This window comes from Cervus elaphus, chromosome 2 (genome assembly GCF_910594005.1).
Source record: "Cervus elaphus chromosome 2, mCerEla1.1, whole genome shotgun sequence".
Lineage (NCBI taxonomy): Eukaryota > Metazoa > Chordata > Mammalia > Artiodactyla > Cervidae > Cervus > Cervus elaphus.
Window position 1 is genome coordinate 23,352,380 of NC_057816.1, and position 21,563 is coordinate 23,373,942.

At 40.8% G+C, this 21,563-nt stretch overlaps 1 protein-coding gene and 1 pseudogene across 1 annotated transcript; both read left to right on the plus strand.

Moving 5' to 3' along the window:
* Positions 1-14,471: 14,471 nt before the first annotated feature.
* Positions 14,472-17,545, plus strand: LOC122705262 (transmembrane protein 225-like). Its single transcript, XM_043920529.1, has 4 exons — positions 14,472-14,870; positions 15,505-15,651; positions 15,949-16,083; positions 17,066-17,545. Exons 1-4 carry the CDS (start codon positions 14,693-14,695, stop codon positions 17,305-17,307), a joined length of 702 nt encoding a protein of 233 aa, XP_043776464.1. The 5' UTR covers positions 14,472-14,692; the 3' UTR covers positions 17,308-17,545.
* A 2,722-nt stretch (positions 17,546-20,267) lies between these two features.
* LOC122705270 lies at positions 20,268-21,207 on the plus strand (annotated as a pseudogene).
* Positions 21,208-21,563: the final 356 nt, after the last annotated feature.

The window sequence follows — 21,563 nt, forward strand, 5'->3', positions numbered from 1 at the left end:
ACTAACAGCTGCTAAACTAGCAGGTCATTCCTCTCGGTTTCATATCTCTAGGTTAAAGTTGACCCCAGGAGACTCTCCATCTCTGCTAAGAAACATTTGCCACTCAGACGCTCCTTGCTACACCAGCACTGTACTGAGACCCACCAGGCTTTGGCTGGATCAAATTCCTGAAGAAACAGAATAGCCAGAAACAAATATTGATAAGTAAAACAAAAACAGATATATCGGTTACTAATTGGACTAGGATTTCCCCTACTTATCCTATTCATAATAGGAGTTTACTCTGTGTCTCCCAATGAGTGGACTATCAATGAAAAGCTTTCCTTCTGTTTTACCTACTTCTCCATTCAGTTCAGTTCAGTTGCTCAGTCATGTCCAACTTTTTGTGACCCCATGGACTGCAGCACACCAGGCTTTCCTGTCCATCACTGATTCCAAGAGCTTGCTGAAACTCATGTCCATTGAGTTGGTGATGCCATCCAACCATCTCATCCTCTGTTGTCCCCTCTCCTCCCACCTTCAATCTTTCGCAGCATCAGGGTCTTTTCCAACGAGTCAGTTCTTTGCATCAGGTGACCAAAGTACTGGAGTTTCAGCTTTAGCATCAGTCCTTCATAGTTCTTGTTTTTTGGGTCATGGCCCTCTTCTTACTATGATCAGCCTAGATGAATTCATTATCCACTTTCCTTCACATAGTAAAACAAGCCCTTACCTTTCCTGGAAACACTACTCTTATTGATCTCCCTTTACTCCTTGACATCATAAACAATCTTTGTCTTCAAAGAGATTTCATAGAGTTCACACCAACCCAAATTGATTCTGGATCCAAATTGACCTGGATTCTTATTTTTATCATTTTCTGCCCTTAGACATGGGACATCACATCATGATTTTACTTTTACCCCTCTTCTTTTATAGTCCAAACTTCACATTAATACCCTGCCTATAACTCACCCTGCCCCAAACCTTGCTACCTATTCAGAACTCTAAATCTGACCCATTGTTTACCCAGTACCTCAAACCCAACCCTGCCAGTGATTGTTGGATTTGCTTATCCATCTCCTCACCCAGAGGATTGGCACTCCCCATTTCCACAGATAAGTGGACTCACATAAACACTTCTCTTTATCATACATATGGAGGAGAATCTCTCTTTATATCATACATGTGTTATTTATATTCAATTGATCAAATTCACAATCTGGACAAGATACTGACCTCTCTCCTTAAAGATATCACTTCTACTCATAAAGAACCAGCTAGAGGAGGACCTACCACTCCTGACGTTCATCTACAACAACAAGCTCCTTTCTGTTTTTCCAGACAAAATTCTATAAACAATTCTTACCCCAAACTAGGAACTATACCACCACACCCCTGTAATCACATTTCATTTCTCTCCTTCCCTTCAGGATGATCCATCTACCAAGTCTCAGGAATTGCAGGACATTCTCTTACTTTCTCAGGAAGACTCCCTTCTGCATATGGCATAAATACGCCTCTTGTAGCAGCTACACTGGTGAGTTCACTGTCATTTTCAGAGACTATTCACAAGTTCCCAGAAAGGCTCCTATTTGCTATCGAGTTCAGCTTTTGTCTTGTTACTCTTGGAATATTTTTCTTATGTGGAATCACTACCTATTTATGTCTTCCCACTAACTGGACAGTAACATGCACCCTGGTATATTTGGCCCCAGATATTTCTATTGCTGTTAACATTCAGACACTCCCTGTCTCACTAACTCAAAACCTGCAGGAGTTAATAGTCACCTGTTGCTCTGGTTAAGCCATGAGAAAATCACCATGGGAAAAGAATGAAAGCAAAATACAACAATACAGCATAACCCAAATAAAAGTACATTGGGTTGATTAGTTGGGGTCATCATGCCCTGCTAAATTAAGGGAAAACATAGTGTGGACCTGGGTCAGCTCAAGTTCAGAACGCTGCTTGTGCACACACCAAGATGTTTTCCCAAGGCATATGCAGGTTTATGACCTCCAGCTAGGTGATATCCCTTATACAAGACAATAATAAAGACAGTTTGAAGTAACCAATAAAATGGGAGACATGACCAGGGACAGAGGAGCCTGACTTTATCGTAGCATGACAAATACTTTCTGTTTGCCAATACACTAAATAACAGGAATGTGGATCCGAGGAACAGGGCTCTTGATCCAAGAGGTCTTGAGTCCCCTGGTCCCATCTTTTAAACCTTAGTTCTGTCTCTAGTTTCTTTTTCCCAAACTGTGTGTCAGTCACTTTCGATCGCTACCTGCTGCTCTGGCCGCAGCAATAACTGAACCAGAGGGGCAATTCACTTCTTTATTAATCAGTTTAGGAATAGTTGCTAGGATTGGGACAAGGACCACAGGACCCACAACTTCTTTAAATTACTATCAAAGCCTTTCTAAGGACCTCACTGAGAGCCTAGAAGAAAAAAACTACCAGCCTTATTACTATCCATAACCAGCTAGATTCCCTGGCAGCAGAGGTCCTTGAAAACAGAAGAGAATTAGACCTCCTCACAGCAGGAAAAGGAGGCCTATGCCTATTTTTGGAGGAAGCTTGCTGCCTCTATGCCAATAAATCAGGCATTGTAAAGGAAGCAGGATTTAAGAATCAAGAATCAAGCTGGATTTAGAAAAGGCAGAGGAACCAGAGATCAAATTGCCAACATCTGCTGGATTATGGAAAAAGCAAGAGAGTTCCAGAAAAACATCTACTTTTGCTTTACTGACCACACCAAAGCCTTTGACTGTGTGGATCACAACAAACTATGGAAAACTCTTAAAGAGATGGGAATACCAGACCACCTGACCTGCCTCTTGAGAAATCTGTATGCAAGTCAAGAAGCAAAAGTTAGAACTGGACATGGAACAACAGACTGGTTCCAAATTGGGAAAGGACTATGTCAAGGCAGTATATTGTCACCCTGCTTTTTAAATTTATACACAGAGTATATCATGTGAAATGCCAGGTTTGATGAAGCACAAGCTGGAATCAAGATTGCTGGGAGAAATATCAATAATCTCAGATATGCAGATTGAGAGAGTCCTTTCCTAGGCAGGTTGATAAGAAGTCTAGGGGTCCCCAAGGAGAGAGGGGTCTGGAATTCTCAAAGAGGAAGAAAGGACAAACTTTTCCCCTCTACATTCCTTAGGATCATATAACAGTAATGTATCGTACTTGAGGACAGTCTCTGGAAAATACCTTCTGGCTAATCCTGTTATCTTAAAATATAAATTATGGGAGTAGATCTAGTGAGGTCTTTACAACTTCCAGACATTTTTTTGATTCAGCGTAATAACTAATTGGGTAGTATATAACTCCACTGCTAACATTAGCAAGGGGGTACTCTTTCTGCCCCCTTCTGATGCCTATGTCAAAAGCTTTCTCTATCTCCTTTATACTTTAATAAAACTTTATTATACAAAACCTCTGAGTGATCAAGCCTTGTCTCTGGCCCCAGATTGAATCCTTCTCCTCCAGAGGCCAAGAATCCCAGCGTCTTTTTGTGGTTCAGCAACAACCTTTCAAGATGACACCACCATTATGGCAGAAAGTGAGGAAGAACTAAAGAGCCTCTTGATGAAAGTGAAAGAGAAGAGTGAAAAAGTTGGCTTAAAATTCAATATTCAGAAAACTAATGTCATGGCACCTGGTCTCATCACTTCAAGGCAAATAGATGGAGAATCAATGGAAACAGTGACAGACTTTATTTTGGGGGGCTCCAAAATCACTGCAGATGGTTACTGCAGCTATGAAATTAAAAGACACTTGCCCCCTGAAGAAAAAGCTATGATCAACTTAGACAGCATATTTAAAAGTAGAAACATTACTTTACCAACAAAGGTCCATCTAGTCAAAGTTTTGGTTTTTCTAGTAGCCATGTATGGATGTGAGAGTTGGACTATAAAGAAAGCTGAGTGCTGAAGAACTGATGTTTTTTAACTGTGGTGTTGGAGAAGACTGTTGAGAGTCCCTTGGACTGGAAGGAGATCCAACCAGTCAATCCTAAAAGAATTAGTCCTGAATATTCTGAAGCTGAAACTCCAATACTTTGGCCACCTGATGCAAAAAACGGACTCATTGGAAAAGACCCTGATGCTGGGAAAGATTGAAGGTGGGAAGAGAAGGGGAAAACAGAGGGTGAGATGGTTGGATGCCATCACCAACACAATGGACATGAGTTTGAGTAGGCTCCAGGAGTTGACGATGGACAGGAAAGCCTGGCATACTGCAACCCACGGGGTCACAAAGAGTTGTTCTCGACTCGACAACTGAACTGAACGGAAAGGCAGCAGCAAAAATGACAGAGGTCCTCGAGAATACCTCAACACCTCAGTAACTCATGGGAAAACTGGTTAAGCTATTGGAATTGGGTACTCTGAGTTCTACCTTTTCCAGGCCCTCTTCTTACCCTTATTCTAACTTATGACCCATGTTTAATGCTCTTTTTTCAAAATTTCTTCAGCACCTCTTACAAGCCTTCACCAACCAAACTACCCACAAACTACTTCTGACTCACTCAGATTATCAGAAGCTTCAAGCCCACACAAATCCCTTTGACCCACATCCCGCCCTTTTCTTATTTCACCCCATGATGCCCCTGTCCTGCAGGAAGCAATTATGGAAGATTGACCTTTGACCCTTATCCTAAATCAAAAAGGTTGGAATGACAGGGCCCTCATGGGGTCTCATTGTTAAGATGGCTCATTATGTTGACCTTGCAAACAAAGAATAAAACCACAGTGATCCTTGAGACTAACCAAATTGCCCAAATGACATTCTGTTTTCTCACTGGTGCTTACCTACTCAAAGCTATGAGACCACCAGATTCCAGACCTCTGCTTACATGACCACAGGTCTCAACTACAGGCTAAAAGTTAGCAATCCTTTCAGAGAATTTTTCATTGGTGCGGTATAAGAAAGACCTCATCAGAAAGGGAGGATGCTTGTTATCCTTAAGGGCCAGTCACTGTCTTGTTTCCCTCTAATAAATTTCCCTTTTCTTGCCTGACTTCCCGGCTTGCTCTCTTTTCCTCTGCACTAGCCTTACACTTAGGTGCATTTTGGAATTCAGAAACAATTTAGCAATTTAAAGGCTAAGTTTTTAAATATTTCTGTGCACTACCTACTACTATTAAAACTATGAGAACTGAAAGTATTTTTTCAAAGGTAAGGTCTAGATCAGCATTTTTCAATAGAAGGATAATGCAGGGTCTTTCCTGGTGGTCCAGTTGTTAAGACACCACCAGTGTAAGGGGTGCAGATGTGAGCACTGGTTGAGGAAAAAAGATCCCACATGCCACATGGTCAAAAAATTAAAAAGAAAAAAAAATTAGAAAAGGAAAGATAATACGGTCACATGAGTGATTAATGTCCTAGAAGCCCATTTTTTTTCTGTAATCAATTTAATACTGTATTTAATTTGGTATATACAAAAACTTACATTTTAACATATAATGATGTAAAAATTCCTATGAAGTAATTTGTGATTTTTATATAAATCTTTGAAATTAATAATGCATTTATATTTACAGTACTCCTCAAATCATACTACGTTTCAAGTGCTCAGTGACCACACAAGGCTAGTGGCTGTAGTATTGGACAGACGGGTTTAGAATATGATTTTTTTAAAAAATCAAAGTTGACTGTCAAATAATTGCCCGCTTTTAAAAAAGGGCACCATGAACACAAAAGTGGCAGAAAGAGCAATGAATCACGAGTCAAATACATTTTGTTTCATTGCCAGGTCTAACACAGTGTACCATCTGATCCATCAAAGAGGATCTCTGAGCTCATGTTTTAACCTGTAAAAAAAAAAAAATACTTCTAAGAATCATCATGCAAATTAAATAAGACATTTCAAAAAAAAAAAAGACATTTCGTGCATTGTCCACTGTGTATAAAACTATTTCTAGTATTAAAATTCCTGTTTTAGAGGCCAGTGATGTCATAGACTAATTCACACATTAGACACAAAGTGACTTAAATAAGCAAAGTGGACACTACACATCTGAGTCTAAGATAGGTGTTCACAGGTTCTTCTCTCCACTCCTGTGGCTTGATGGCCTGCAAACATCAGAACCTCTAGCTTACGGGAAAATCAGGAATTAATTTAGAACCTGTTTGTTTTAATTCCTATACAACATGAACATTGTGACTGTGAAACTCACCTTCCTCCTCTGAAACTAGCTGAGTAACTTTTCTTTCCCTGTTCTCATCACTTTAAGAGCAAAAATGTCAATTGTTCCTTTTCTTCTTTAAGCTAAGAAAAAGTAGGTTTAAATGAATGTGATTTCTGTTCTCAGTTCAAGTATTTTATGCATAGAAATATAAAACCAAGTGTTCCTCAAGACATTCTGACCTCTGGGGTTTAGTGGGCTGAATATTTGTAAGAATATATCCTATAATATTCTTTTTACATGCAGAAACTTGCATAATATCATCACATTTCCAGAACAATGTAATTAACATAGCCCCATATCAGATATATATTTAGAACACAATGATGAAGAAATATGTAAAGAAAAGAGTGTAATATTCTTATAGGAATTATTTTAAAACTATAGTGGTAGATTTCCAGTCATATTTTTAAATAAGATGTGGATAAAGCTTTAATTAAAAAAAAGAATAATTCAAATATTACATAAATTTATTCCTACTCCAAAATCTTTTTCCCTTAAAAATTTTTATTGACATATAGTTGATTTATAATGTTGTATCAGCTTCAAGTGTACAGAAAGTTATTCAGTTATATATATGTCTGTATATATGTATTCCCTTTTATAGTCTTTTCCTTTATAAACCATTACAAAATATTGAATATCAAATATAATTCCCTGTGTTATATGGTAGGTCCTTGTTGTTTATCTATTTTATATGTAGTAGTGGGTATCTGTTAATCCCAAACACCTAATCTATCCCTCCCTCCCTTTTCAAATCTTTGGTAACCTTAAGTTTGTTTTCTATCTCTTCTATTTTGTAACTAAATTCATTTGTATAGCTTTTTTTAGATTTCACATATAGCTGATATCATTTTTGTCTTTCTCTATCTGATTTATTTCACTTAGTGTAATAATTTCTAGGATCATCCATGTTGCTGCAAATGGCATTTTCTCACTCTTTTTTAATGGCTGAGCAATATTCCATTGTATATGTTATATATATCACATCTTCTTCATGTATCCATCTGAAAATGGACATTTAAGTTGCTTCCATGTCTTTTTGTTGTTGTTATTTCGTCACTAAATCATGTCCAAGTCTTTTGCGATTCCTTGGACTGTAGCCCGCCAGGATCCTCTGTACATGGAATTTCCCAGGCAGGAATTCTGGAGCGGGATGTCCTTTCCTCCTCCAGGGGCTCTTCCTGACCCAGAGATCAAACCCATGTCTCCTGCTTGGCAGTCAAATTCTTTACCACTGAACTATGTCTTGGATATTCTTAATAGTATTGTTATGAACATGGGGGAAGGGGTGTATGTATCTTTTCAAATTAGTTTTTGTCTTTTCTGAATATATGTCCAGGAATGGAAAAAATTCGGTCATATAACTCTAAGTTTATTTATTAAGTATTTTGGGAGTTCCCTCACATTCCAGTGATTAGCACTCAGTGCTTTTACTGCTATGACTTTTGGTTTCAATCCCTGGTTGAGGAACTGAGATTCCCATAAGTCACAGAACATGGGCGTAACAAGTACTGAGGGTTTCTAGTACAGATGAGCACACGGAAAGATGACGCAGCGTCAGTCCCTTCACTGCCTCGCAGTCTAGTGAGGAGCGGACGGGCCAACACGTGCGTCATCCTGACCAACTGCTGAATGAATGAAGCACCGCATCCAGTGCTCTCTTTGGCTTAGAACCGTCACTCCTCATATATCAAGCCCATCCCTAAGGAGACCAGCAAGTCATTATAAAAAGTGGTAGGAACTGGTTGAGTTTCAGAGATGAGGCAGAACACTACTGTCTATAGCGACAATAGCAGTCTTTAGGGAAGGGTAGATTTTAAACTGTCTTCAGAAGTAGGGAGAATTCACTTAGGCTGAAGGACACAAAGGGCTATTCAGATGTAAGATAAGCTAATCACCCCCAGATACCTAATTCCATCAGAATACTTTGTTTTTCTCCAGCTTACAGACTCATGATCTGAAAAAGAGGTAAGATATGCTAATAAAGATTTTCATTTCCTGGAAGAAAAATCACAAAGTAAGATTCGGTCCCCACCCTCCCCCCCCCCCACCCCCGCAGATTTTTGAGGTATAACTGACAAATAAATGTTGTGTATACTTAAAGTGTAAGCTTCCCAGGTGGTCATAGTTTGAAAGTATCCACTTGCCAATGCAAGAAGTTCAAGAGTCTAGAGTTCAGTCTACAGGTTAGGAAGATCACCTGGAGAAGGAAATGGCAACCCACTTCAGTATTCTTGCCTGGAGAATTCCATGGACAGAGGAGCCTGTTGGGCTATGGTCCATGGGATCTCAGAGAGTTGGGCATGACTGGGCAATTGAGTACACACACACACACACACACACACACACACTTAAAGTGTACACCTGATGATTTGATATATTGTAAGATGATTATCACAACAAGCTAACACATCACCACCTTATATGGTGACTATTTTTTAAAGTTTTCAGTTATAAATTCCTGGAATCTAATGTACAGCTTGTGAATCTAGTTCATAATACTATTTTGTATACTTGAATTTTGCTAAGAGATCATCTCTCAATGAAAGGAAATGAGTCCTCAAAGATATGATTTATGGTATTAGAAGAGTTGATATTTGACACAGGATTCTCACTTATCCTGAAAATAAAGTATTGCAGATAAGCATCTGTTCTCCTTATATATGTTCTAGCAAAATTATTGCATAAGGTCTACTGGAGCCAATATTTTATTTTTTATTTTATTTATTATTAAAAAAAATGGAGTTAGGTATTTTAAACACAAAACTTCAAGTATACTCAATACCTATACAAGCCTTCTACCAGTCCATGAATCACACATATCGTGAATAATATTTAGTTAAATAAATCTCAAGTCAGACTATTATGATTCTGTGTGTGTGAGTGTGAGTGTGTGTGTGTGTGTGTGACTGTCTCACCACACAAGTAGTTTGTTTGGAACTAAAATTTATTTGCAATTTGCTATAAAATTGCAATTTTTGCTATAAAATTACAAAAATCAATAAATGTAATTCAAAGGCAAGGGCAAATATTCGAACTATCTCATATGCTTTTTGTTGAGGATGAGTCAAAGTTAAATGAGCTAAAGCAATATCTTCACAGTTGTGCCAGGTATCCCTCCCAATGTGGAAGGAGATAATCAAGGTGACTTGCTCTCTGTGCTAACTTATGTCTGTTGAATTAAAGTGAGCTGAGTCCCTATACAAAATTGTTAACATGTTTTCTGACTTAAAATGATTATTTCAAATGTATCAAATCCTTCTCCATGGTGCACAGCAAATCATTGATCTTATTCTCATATGGATTACATAATTTATTTTCCACCACTGGCATGGTGTAGTCATCCCCAAAAATACTAAAGGGCACATGTACCTCTAGGAGATATTTTTCTTTAATCCTTAAACAGAAAATAATATAGGATTTGGATTATTAGGATTACATGAAATAACATGTGAAAATTAACTCGGCTGCTTTGGGGATATCAATATAGAAGATTTTATTGACTTATACCTGTCACTCTCCTTTGCTTCCTTGGGGAAAGCTGCTGGAATGGAATAAATCTTAGAGATCAAGAAGTTACACAGAGAGACAAGCATTAAGTGTAAACACAGAGAATGATTTGGCTGTCATCTCTCTTCTTCCTCTTTTCCTTTATCCAAAAGCCATGATTTAGGTGCTGTCTCAAGGTAGAGGAGAGGAGAATGTTTAAAGTCATGTGAGCTAGTGAAAAGCCTGGACACTAGAGAGATGATTTTTGTCTTTTCATCTTGTTTTTTAATTTTTTAGCTCTTTTTAAGCTATGACTTTCTGAAGCTTTCTGTTGGGGCATTCAGGTTTGGAAAGAACCGCTGCTCCCTCCAAACCCTGCTCTCACTGTCCTAAGTACAAGCCACCGGGGAGAGTCCCCGCTCCACCCCCACCCACAGTGCCTGGCAGCCCCCGTGGGCACGCTGGGCTTGCTGCTGCTCCACCAGACACGGCTGCTTTAGCCTGAAGGGAGCCGTGGTCAGTGGAGTGAAGGCGTGTTCTTACACTTGGTCTGCATGACTGTTATGCTTTGCTGGTGTTTATCCAACAAATGGTAATGTGAAGCAACATCTTGTAGAGATTTCTACCAAAATCAAATGTGGGTTTTTAGATCCCTGTGAAAATGCAAAAGGAAATGGTTCAGAGTCCATTCTCAGTGAGAGCTTCACACTGTCCTCAGGTTTTATCTGTTAGAGGGGAGATAGAGCTAAAGTGGCTCTCTCTAACCCCAGTTGTCTGATTATGCAAATATGGGGTGGGAAAATGAAATTTTTTATTTAAGAAGCATTCCAGAAAGGTACATAATCAAAAAATCCTGGACTAGAATGTAGCGAAATGCCACCATCCAGTTCTGCACATGAGTCTGTCCTGAAGGTCAAAGTCCACACCTCAGAAAGACATCTGATGAAGAAGGGGATGGGGAAGCCAAGTGATGTGAAAAGTATCTGAGTGCAAGTACAGACATAGACCACAGAGGTGCTGTATAGAGACTCCCCACCCATAAACACTGTAGTCATCACCTCCACTAACTTCCAACAAGCAGAAGGGGATCTTCTGCCCATGCATTGAGCCCCAGGGTTCGGGTTGACCCTCTGTGACTTTCTCTTCAAGATGTCAGGAGGAGCTGTTTCAGCTCCTGGGATCATGATAAAGTGTTGCCTAGAATACATATCCCACGGGCAGGAATCAGACCATCCATGTCTCAGATAGTGAGGAGTATTAGCCTATGGTCTCTCACTCACAAGCGGAAGGGTATTCCAAGTAGAGTAGAGGAAGGTAGCTATCATACTTTCATTTTGAAATAAAGGAAAACAAATATCCAGGAAAGAGACCCAGAAACAACACAGTCCCACACTTGTCCATGACACCCCAACCCAGCGGATAAAGTCTTAGTGGGTACTCTCGTCTTGAAATGGGATCACAGAAGCACCTAATCAAGCTCATAAGTGACACAGACACTGCTTTAGATGAATAATTATTCCATTTTTCTTTTTGGTCTCCAGAGTTCCTAGTGTTTAGTAAAAGATTCTGCTTTTTGAGGGGAAGTGGGAGGGGAGCTGGGCTCCAGGGAGGTGGGGGTGAGGGAAGCAGAGAAAGGCAGAAAAGGGAGGCCCAGGTGGTCTGGGCACTGACCTTCCTGTCCCGCTGAGAACCTGCATTCATTCCTGCCCTCAGGTGTGTGAGAGGAGCTGGTTCCTTTCTTTCTTTTTAAAAATAATTCATTTATTTTATTTACGGCTGTTCTGGGTCTTTGTTGCTGCATGCAGGCTTCCTCTAGTTGCGGCGAGCGGGGGCTACTCTTCATTGCAGTGGACGAGCTTCTCACTGAAATGGCTTCTCTTGCTTCAGAGCAAGGGCTCCGGGTGCACGGGCTTCAGTGGTTGTGCTGCACTGACTCAGTACTTGCAGCTCACAGGCTCTCAAGGGCAGCCTCAGTAGTTGTGGCTCACAGGCTTAGTTGCTCCTCAGCATGTGGGATCTTCTCAGATTAGGGATCAAACTCATATCCCCTGCACTGACTAGTGGATTCTTATACACTGTACCATCAGGTAAGTCCCAGGAAAAACTTTAATTGTCCCAGATGGGACTATGTTCAGTTATTTACTAGTGAATCTTGCAATCATGAATTCTACAATATTATAGTTTCACTGGAATGTAAAGATACATTCCAGTGGGAAACATTTGTATGTGTGAACACAGTCTCAAATAGATTTCAATGGTGAAGTCGGCATTAACATTAAGATCTGTCTAATGTGAAAATATATGAGACATAAGCCAAGAGTGAACCCTAACATAAACCATGGACTTTGGACGATAATAATACGTAATTGTAGGTTTATAAATGTAACAAATGTACCACTTTGGTGGGAATGTTGAGAACAGAGAAGGTTGTCCCTGTGTGGGATATACAGGGAGTATATGAAAACATCTCTGCATCTTCTGCTCAGTTGTTTTCTTCTGCTCAATTTTGCTGGAAAAACATAACTGCTCTTTAAAATATTATTTTTAAACTTGTTTAAGTAGGAAAAAGTATGTGAGATATAGCAAACTCTGTGCACAGATAAACATGGGTCACCTTAAATCCTGGCATGTTAAAGAAGTTTTAACTGTTTTTAGAAATTCGAGAGAGAAAAAACTAATTGGAAAGAGAAACAATGAGGTAAAAACTTAAAGTAATAAAATCTATTTAAAATAATATTTTCATATGGATAAATATGTAAAGGGATCTTGAAAATATCAACAAACTGATGGACTTCTAAAAAACCAGATTAAGAAAACAAAGAGGGAGAATAAATAAATCTATGAGGAAAAATTAGTCCTCATCTTTTAGTGACACCAACAAATATTTAAGGATGAAATTCTCTGGGTTTGTTTCAGAATAAGTCAGGGATGATCACTGAAGCAGGGTAAAGGGTACATGGGAACTATCCTATCAGTCTCTTACTTTTTCAAAATCGCACACTTCCCTTTTGAAACTAAAATTCTGATTTTCTTTTTCCATTTATTGTTATTTCTTTAATCTAGTTGCCTATTAAAAAACAAAAGAACAGCAACCAAAAAAAACCCATAAAACCTAACAATCTCCCTTCTACTTTCACTTGGCCCATTGTTCTGCAGAGAATGTCATGCCCAAAACCACCAGTGACATTATAATCATCAAATCAAGTGGCATATGTTCAGCTTCCCCCTAATCAGATTTCTCTGCATTAGGAATCTAATGTCTCCTCAAAACTCAAGCTTCTTTAATTATTCAGCAGCATTTGTATTCTTGTAGCTGGCGGTAGTGGTAAAGAACCCACTTGCCAGTGCATGAAACATAAGAGACAGGAGTTAGACCCAGGGTGGGGAAGATCCCCTGGAGTAAGGCATGGCAACCCACTCCAGTATTCTTGCCTGGAGAATCCCATGGACAGAGGAGCCTGGCGGATGACAGTCCATGGGGTCGCAAAGAGTCGGACATGACTGAAGTGACTTAGCACACCCTCACACACACGCAGCCTTGCTCTGACCTCTCATTCCTTGCTCTTTCTCATAAATGATGATGTTAATCAGAATTTCCTTCACTGCCTCTTGTCACCTTCTGTGTGATATCCTCTGATGGTGATATGCACACCTATGTTTCAACTGCCATTCCTAGGTTGATAAGCCTTAACTTACAATTAAGTTTCAAGACTAATTCTATCCTATGCCCTCGAGGCACCTTAAACTTAACCAAAACCTGTACCTACTAAATTCTTTCTTATAAGCAGGCTTGTGCTTGCTCCCATGGTTTCAGTTCAGTTTCAGTTCAGTAGCTTAGTCGTGTCCGACTCTTTGTGACCCCATGAATCGCAGCACACCAGGCTTCCCTGTCCATCACCAACTCCTGGAGCTTACTCAAACTCATGTCCATCGAGTCAGTGATGCCATCCAACCATCTCATCCTCTGTCGGCCCCTTCTCCTCCTGCACTCAATCCCTCCCAGCATCAGGGTCTTTTCCAATGAGTCAACAATTTGCATGAGGTGGCCAAATTACTGGAGTTTCAGCCTCAGCATCAGTCCTTCCAATGAACACCCAGGACTGATCTCCTTTAGCATGGACTGGTTGGATCTCCTTCCAGTCCAAGGGACTCTCAAGAGTCTTCTTCAACACCACAGTTCAAAAGCATCAATTTTTCAGCGCTCAGCTTTCTTCACAGTCCAACTCTCACATCCATACACGACCACTGGAAAAACCATAGCCTTGACCAGACGGACCTTTGTTGGCAAAGTAATGTCTCTGCTTTTTAATATGCTATCTAGGTTGGTCATAACTTTCCTTCCAAGGAGTAAGCGTCTTTTAATTTTATGGCTGCAATCACCATCTGTGGTGATTTATCTTGACTCCTGTTTTCCCTAACTACATATATCATTTCTTCTCTGACCTGTGTCTCACTAATCCCTCACCTATCTTCAAAACACCCCAAATTATGAGTGGGCATTCTCTTTTGTGATGCTAGCTAGCTGACATCTCACATAGTGATCCAAATACCTTGTGCATTTCACTGATCCCTATCTAATGTTCATCAATCCTGGAACATCTAATCCTAATGTCTTCCATCATACATGTCTAACTTCTTTCAGATCCTCTAGTTGCTCCTATATCTGATAGTGTTCTCTGTGTGTGACATCATACCTCCTTCTGTATCTGGATCCTCTTTCAAGGCCTCTAGGCCCTAGGTGCTTCCACAGCAGTAGGTCTCAGGGTCAAGGGTCAGACCAAGATGATTCCATGGCAGTTGGCAGCCGTGACGACAGACTAGCCCAAGTGGAGGAGTGGGGAACAGTGGGATTTATTGTCTCTGTTTCATAAGTTACTTCAGCTTCTGCCACTGCCAATGAGTCAACAATCACTAAAAGTTAGATTTTTGCCCTCTTTCTTGTGACTAATCATATCTGAGAAGAAGCACGTGAGATATTGGTGATGGTCTCTGCTTAAAATCTCCAATCTCAATGGTGTACACACTTGTCAGAAAGGCCGAGGCCACCAACCTGTTCTTCTCCTCCTGGATCTTAGTCTTCTTGGCTGTAGGAATCACCATAGAGGAATGGACTGTACTGAAGTTGGGACCCCAAGACCCTATAATAAGCCACAGTCCGTGGATATGTTGTACTTCCCTGTGGCCAGCAGGTCAGAGTTATACTATGGAAAGAGATGGGTAGAGAATAAGGGTTCAATTGCTTCTCAGCCTTTTGGCTAAGATCAAGTGGAGAACGAGGGTTCATCTTTCCTCGACTTCCGTTCATCTCAACACTATCCTCTAGTGCAACCACCTGTGCTTGCAGTGTGCCCACTTCCATAATCAATACAGTCAAGGCCTACCCCAAAAGCTCAGTATTAGCATGTTTTGGAGAAAGGCTTAGAAGCTCACAGACTTAACTGATGGATCTCTGAGAAGCCCTGACAGTAGTATCTACAGGGTATCTAGCACATCTAGAATGTGAGGATATAAAGGAAAGGTGACTGGCAGCAAAGAAAACTTGTTACACTAGAGGAAGACAAAAGTGTTTAGTAAGAAATACATTTTGAAAAAATAGAAGAGAAAGAAGTTTACAGAGATACAAAGACAGAGAACAATTTCTTTTGGTTCCATCTCCCATTTAGCTTAAGACCCCTGCCTCTTTCTTGCCCTATCTCTGCTCTTTATTATTTAATCAAATGTTTCACCTCATTCATGTTTACCTAGAGATTTGTGTGCCCCAGGTAGAAATGAGCCAGAGGAAATATCTGTCCTCCTCTCAATACAGCTTCTTCTTTTCAACAGATGGCCTGGAAGTGGTCAGGAACATTCTGATTGTGGTGGTCAGCCTTTCCTTCATGCATAACTTGCTCCTGGGTTTTGAATTCACCTATATGATTCCTCAAACCAAATATACTCTCATTATGACTGCCTGCCTCGCTTTCCTCACAGGTAACTTCCTGTCTTCAGTCACAAGTAACTTCCTGTCTTCCCTAACATAAGATTGGAGGCATACTTGGTTTGTAGGTCCAGGCTGTGGTCTCTGACTAACTCAGCCCTCCCAGTTCCTTGGCTTAGATACATAGCTGCTAAATTGGATCCACCATTCAAGTGGCATTGGCCTTTGGAGAAGGTTCAGTTGTGCATGCTAGGGATTTGGAAGTCAAGCATATCTCAGGTTAAGACTTAAGTACGAGAGCCAGGGTCCATCAGAAGGGACTTTTCTTTCTGCTTTTGTCCGGACATCAGGCATCCTTCTGCTCAGTGCACTCCTCCTGTATCACCACTTGCTAAATCAAGGTAAATTCGTGTACTACTTGAGTTACAAGATCTGCTGGATCAATTTCACTGCATACTTAAACGCTTTATTGTTATTCGCCTCTGGTGAGTGTCTTCAGGGCCCTTGATGGGAGCTAAGAACGAATCCATCTCTGATAGGCAGGAGAGTGAGAGGATGGGAAAGAAGATAGAGGGAAAGTTACCAACCTTTGCATTTTAAAGGGCCAGTGGGGGAGTTAGACTCACTCTGAGGACGGTTCCTGCAAGGATGTGGGCTGAGTGAGTTGTTCAATTCGCTTGCCTCCAAGGGGACCGTTCCTTTCCACCTTTTCTTTCATACTTGCCCCATTCAGAGTGGAGATAACTGCTAACTTCAAGGCTAAAGAGAGTAACTGATAGGGAATGTTCACTCATGTGGAGGCAGTGGCCCTGGGGGCAGAGTGTCAGGCCAGGACTGCCTGAGGGCAGACAGAATCAGTGTCTGGTGCCCAGTGACCACCTACAAACACCAGGGACTCTTCTAAGAAGCCTTTAAAATTTCCCTTGGAATTAAACTTCCTAACTCAGAAGCACGGCCTCTGTCAGAAGGAATTCTCAGCTGTGTTGAGTTGAGCACTGCCTGTGTGTGCTCAGGCACTCAGTCATGTCCAGCTCTTCCAAGACCCCATGGACTGCCAGGTTCCTCTGGCCATGAGATTTTCAGGCAAGAGTACTGGAGTGGGTTGCTATTTCCTCCTCCAGGGCATCTTCCCAACCTAGGGATTGAACCCAAGTATCCTGCATCTCCTGCATTGCAGGTAGATTCTTTACCTGTGAGCCCTCAGGGAAGCCCCAAATCTTGTGCATGTGTGCTCAGTCAAGTCCGACTTTTTGTGACCCCGGGGACTGTAGTGGGGCTGTATTTAAGCTATTCTGCACACACTTCTAAACTCTCCTGCTAAAGCATCCCCCTCCTGAATGTCTTGGGCCAGTTCAAAGGGAAACATTAGGCTTTAGATCTGGGCCTCATGGATCATAGGGAGGGAAGTGTTTCTGTGACTTTTCTATTGTTCCTTCATCACCCTCTCCGGGCTTCTCTTTTTTCCAGGATTCCTCTCTCTCTTACAGTACAAGCAATCCATCAATGGTTCTGGCAGCCTGACCACCATCTGCAAATCTGCCAGAGAAAGTCAAGTTATGGAGCAACATGGGGTTTCTATCAAAGTTCTCTCGTTACCAGCAGGTGCTGCAATGCCTCGTAGTATTGTCCGGGTACACTCTGCCCACATGAAAGAAGATTCTCCAGAAAGACTGAATGCCCAAGCTCGTCGTGTAACTTGGGCTCTATGATTTGACAATTTATTTTTCAGTATATGATCATCTTAATGGCAACAGTTTGTGCATATGTGGTGTGTGTAGGTCCAGCTGTATGGTCTGAGTTGGCATTATATAAAAGACTAAAACTGGGTTGGGGTCTATAAGAAGATCCAGAAGCCTTAAAAAAAATTTTTTTTACCCTGACTAGCTTTATTTGTTCTCACCATTTAATAACATGCTATTAATATAATAAATATCATCATGTAACTGATACTTGCTATATTATTAACTCTATCACAGTGTTTTAGAATAATGTGTCCTACCTTTAGTCTCATTGAGTTTATTGTAAAATATTTCACCCCTTCAGAAAAAAATACAAAGAACATAATAAACACCTGTATATACATCACCCAACTTTCACATTATAGGCATAACTCATATTCCCCTAATTCTTTTTCTAATCTCAATTCCCTCATTTCTTTCACTGTAAAACACCTTTAATGATGCATTGTTGATAATTTTACATTCATGTCATTTTTCTTACAACTTTATGCATCTGTAAATTTGTAGAGAGTAGCTATCCAAGTGTCCAAAGATCATTAAATGTCATACAGTATGGATTATTTTTAGCAGCTCACTTTTTTCACTCAACTCCATGGTTTTGTGATTTATTGATAAATTTTGTTTTACTTCATTCATTCACACTACTCTTAAGTTTTCCCCTTTAGGGATATAATGTGAAATACTCATTTTCCAGCTGATGAAAAGCTAACTGTTTTCTTTTATTGTTGTTGTTTTTTCACTAAGTTGTATGCGACTCTTTTGTGACCCCAGGGACTGTAGCCCACCAGTCTCCTCTGGCCATGGGATTTCCCAGGTTGCATTCCCTTTTCTAGGGGATCTTCCTGATCCAGGGATTGAACCCATGTCTCCTGCCTCTGCAGGCAGATTCTTTACCACTGAGCCACCAGGGCAACCCTGTTTCTTTATTCTGTTACAAATGGTGCTGCTATGAATATTCTTACACACAGTTCCCTCTGCCCATGAGCTAGAGTTTCTCTTGGGTTTTTAGGACTAAACCAGCTGTATCAGAGAGTGTTTTCAATATGATAACTACCTGTGTTACTGTTTGTTCAGTTGCTAAGTTGTGCCCGACTCTTTGTGACCCCATAGACTGCAGCACACCAGTATCCCTGTATTTCACCATCTCCCAGAGTTTGCTTGAACTCGTGTCCATTGAGTCAGTGATGCTATCTAACTATCTCATCCTCTGCCGCCCCTTTATCCTTTTGCCTTCAATCTTTCCCAGCATCACAGTGTTTTCCAATGAGTTGGTTCTTCACATCAGGTGGCCAAAGTATTGAGCTTCAGCTTCAGCATCTGTTCTTCCAATGAATTGTCAGGGTTGAATTCCTTTAGAATTGACTCGTTTGATCTCCTTGCAGTCCAAGGGACTCTCAAGAGTCCTCTACAGCACCACAACTGGAAAGCATCATTTCTTCTATGTTGACTCTTATTTGTAACAAATGTTAAAATGTTTCTTTTTATATGTGTACTTCTCTTAAACCATAAGCTCCTAGAAGGCATAGGATTGTCTCCTAATAATTCCTCAGTATCTGAAATAGTACCTATCAGAAACCCACAAAAGGGTTGGGCCAGTCTACTGAAACATCCAGGTATACCTTAATGATGTTTTTCCTGCACCACACTCAAGTCTACAAATAAAAATATTGACTTAAACTATATAAGCTTTTGCCAGGGGGGGTAACAATTCTATTGTAATATCTACAATTGGTTCCAAGAAACATAGGGGAAAGGGATTATCATTTCTTCAGTGTTTATTAAGCAAATATTTAGTCAATACCTACTGCATATGCCAGGTGTTACTCTAAGTTGCTACAAAAATAACACTGAAAAAAATAGACAAAATCTCTGCCCTTATGGAACTTAGATTCAAATGCAAGTGAGCATGTGAATGCATGTGTTGTGGTAAAACAAACTGAATAAACAAACAAGTGGTTAGTATTTCATAGAGGGGTAGGTGCTGTGTATTCAGGAAAGGTCACCTGCTTTTCTATTTGAGGATGTGCCCCATTTGGCAGCAAACCAAAATGTATGCAAAATGGGTTACTTCCAAAATATCATTATTATAGTGAACTCAGCTTAAATGCAGGGTAGGTAATTTCTCTTTGCTACAAATCATGATCTCTGGGGAAAACACTTTGAAAACCTAAGACTTCTAAGTTTTAATCAGGTCTCTAGGATTTCCCAATTCAATAACCTCTGGGTCACATTAGCAGGTGCTCCCTGGGCACCAGCAGATGCTATTTCCACCCCCTAGGCTGGAGAGGACACTCTGCAGAGCCACCATTAGAAACCATGACCTGTAACTCATGGCACCTCAGAGCTTGGGGTACCGAGGTCTGTGCTCTGACTCTCTCATTCCAAAACGCACTCACAACAAAAACAATAGCAAAGAAGAAGAATCTCTGTTCTGGGTTGTTTGTTTCTAAAATTCATCATAACCACTTGCTTTTCCTTGAGAATAACGAAGCAGAGGTAGCAAGTCCCAACATTGAAGTCTCTGTGCTGAAGGGTGAGTGTTGAATTTTATCTGTCCTGTTACTCATCTTCCAAACCTCATCTATAGAAGCGAAGGACTCTCTGAAATGACACGTCTTCTCTCTGCTGAGATGACCACTGATCATCGGGTGGGCCTGGTAACTGTCAGAGCAGAAGTGGAGCAGAGATGCTACTGTCACGAGGTCACAGGGTCATTGAATCTTATCCCTGTAGAACTTGCCCATTAGTGTTTTTGATACACAGCCTTAAAAATTCCCTCAGCCTTTATACAGAGGAGAAAACAAAGGCACAGAAGGGTGGGCTGGGGTTCTTTATTGCATTCTGGGTCTCTCTCATTAGAGTGGGGTTGTGTGGAGAGAGCGGGGTACTCATTTTAACGTTACCCTCTGTCCTGTTCTCCAGGTGTGTCCTAGGGAAGAATGGCCCCAGAGAATGACTCTTCAGTGACTGAGTTTATCCTGCTGGGTTTAACACAGAAGCCAGAACTCCAGCTGCCTCTCTTTTTCATTTTCTTGGCAATTTATATGGTCACTGTGGTGGGGAACGTTGGCTTGATTATTCTTATTGCTCTGAACCCTCACCTGCACACTCCCATGTACTACTTTCTCTTCAACCTTTCCTTCATTGATCTCTGCCACTCCTCTGTCATTACCCCTAAAATGCTGATGAGTTTTGTGAGCCAGAACATCATCTCTTATGCAGAGTGCATGACTCAGCTGTGTTTCATCTCCTTCTTTGTTATTGATGAGTGCTGTATTTTGACGTCAATGGCCTATGACTGATACGTGGCCATCTGTAAGCCCCTGCTCTTCAAGGTCTCCATGTCCCATCAGGTTTGCCTCATGCTGACGGTGGGTGTATACGCGATGGGGCTTGTGGGTGCCATGGCCCACACTGGGTGCATGCTGCGACTCTCCTTCTGCGATGGAAACATCATCAATCACTACATGTGTGACATTCCTCCTCTCCTCCAGCTCTCCTGCACAAGCACCTCCATCAATGAGCTGGTGGTTTTCATCGTGGTGGGCGTCAATGTCATAGTGCCCAGTGTCACCATCTCCATTTCTTACACCTTGATCCTCTCCAACATCCTCCACATCCGTTCTGCAGAGGGCAGGTCCAAAGCCTTCAGTACCTGCAGCTCCCACATAATCGTGGTTTCTCTTTTCTTTGGATCAGCAGCATTCATGTATCTTAAGCCTTTTCCTGCTGGGTCTCTGGATGAAGATAAAGTGTCCACAGTTTTTTTACACTATTGTGGGGCCAATGGTGAATCCTTTCATCTACAGTTTGAGGAACAAAGATATCCAAGTTGCAGTGAGTAAGACTTTGAAGAAAAGGGAATTCTGAATGAAATTTGTTACTATTTGTTAGTATTATTTGTTACTAATAATTAGTATTATTTGTTACCAATAATTAGTACTATTTGTTACTAGTAATTGTTACAAATATTACTCTTTCCCTCCCCTGTGAGAACCAAGATAGTTCTTTCTCAGATCTTTACTGTGAGAACCTGCTGGGGTGTTTTGCAGGTAAAATCTAAGAAAGTGTGGCAGTCCCCTAAAACTGTGGCTCCTATGGTGTGCTGCAAGTCTTTGAGGTTGCAAAGAGTCAGATATGACTTAGTGACTGAATAACAATGAGTCTTAATACATATTTAATAGAAATATCTCCAACTCTAGCACCAAAGGATTCATTATAGACTT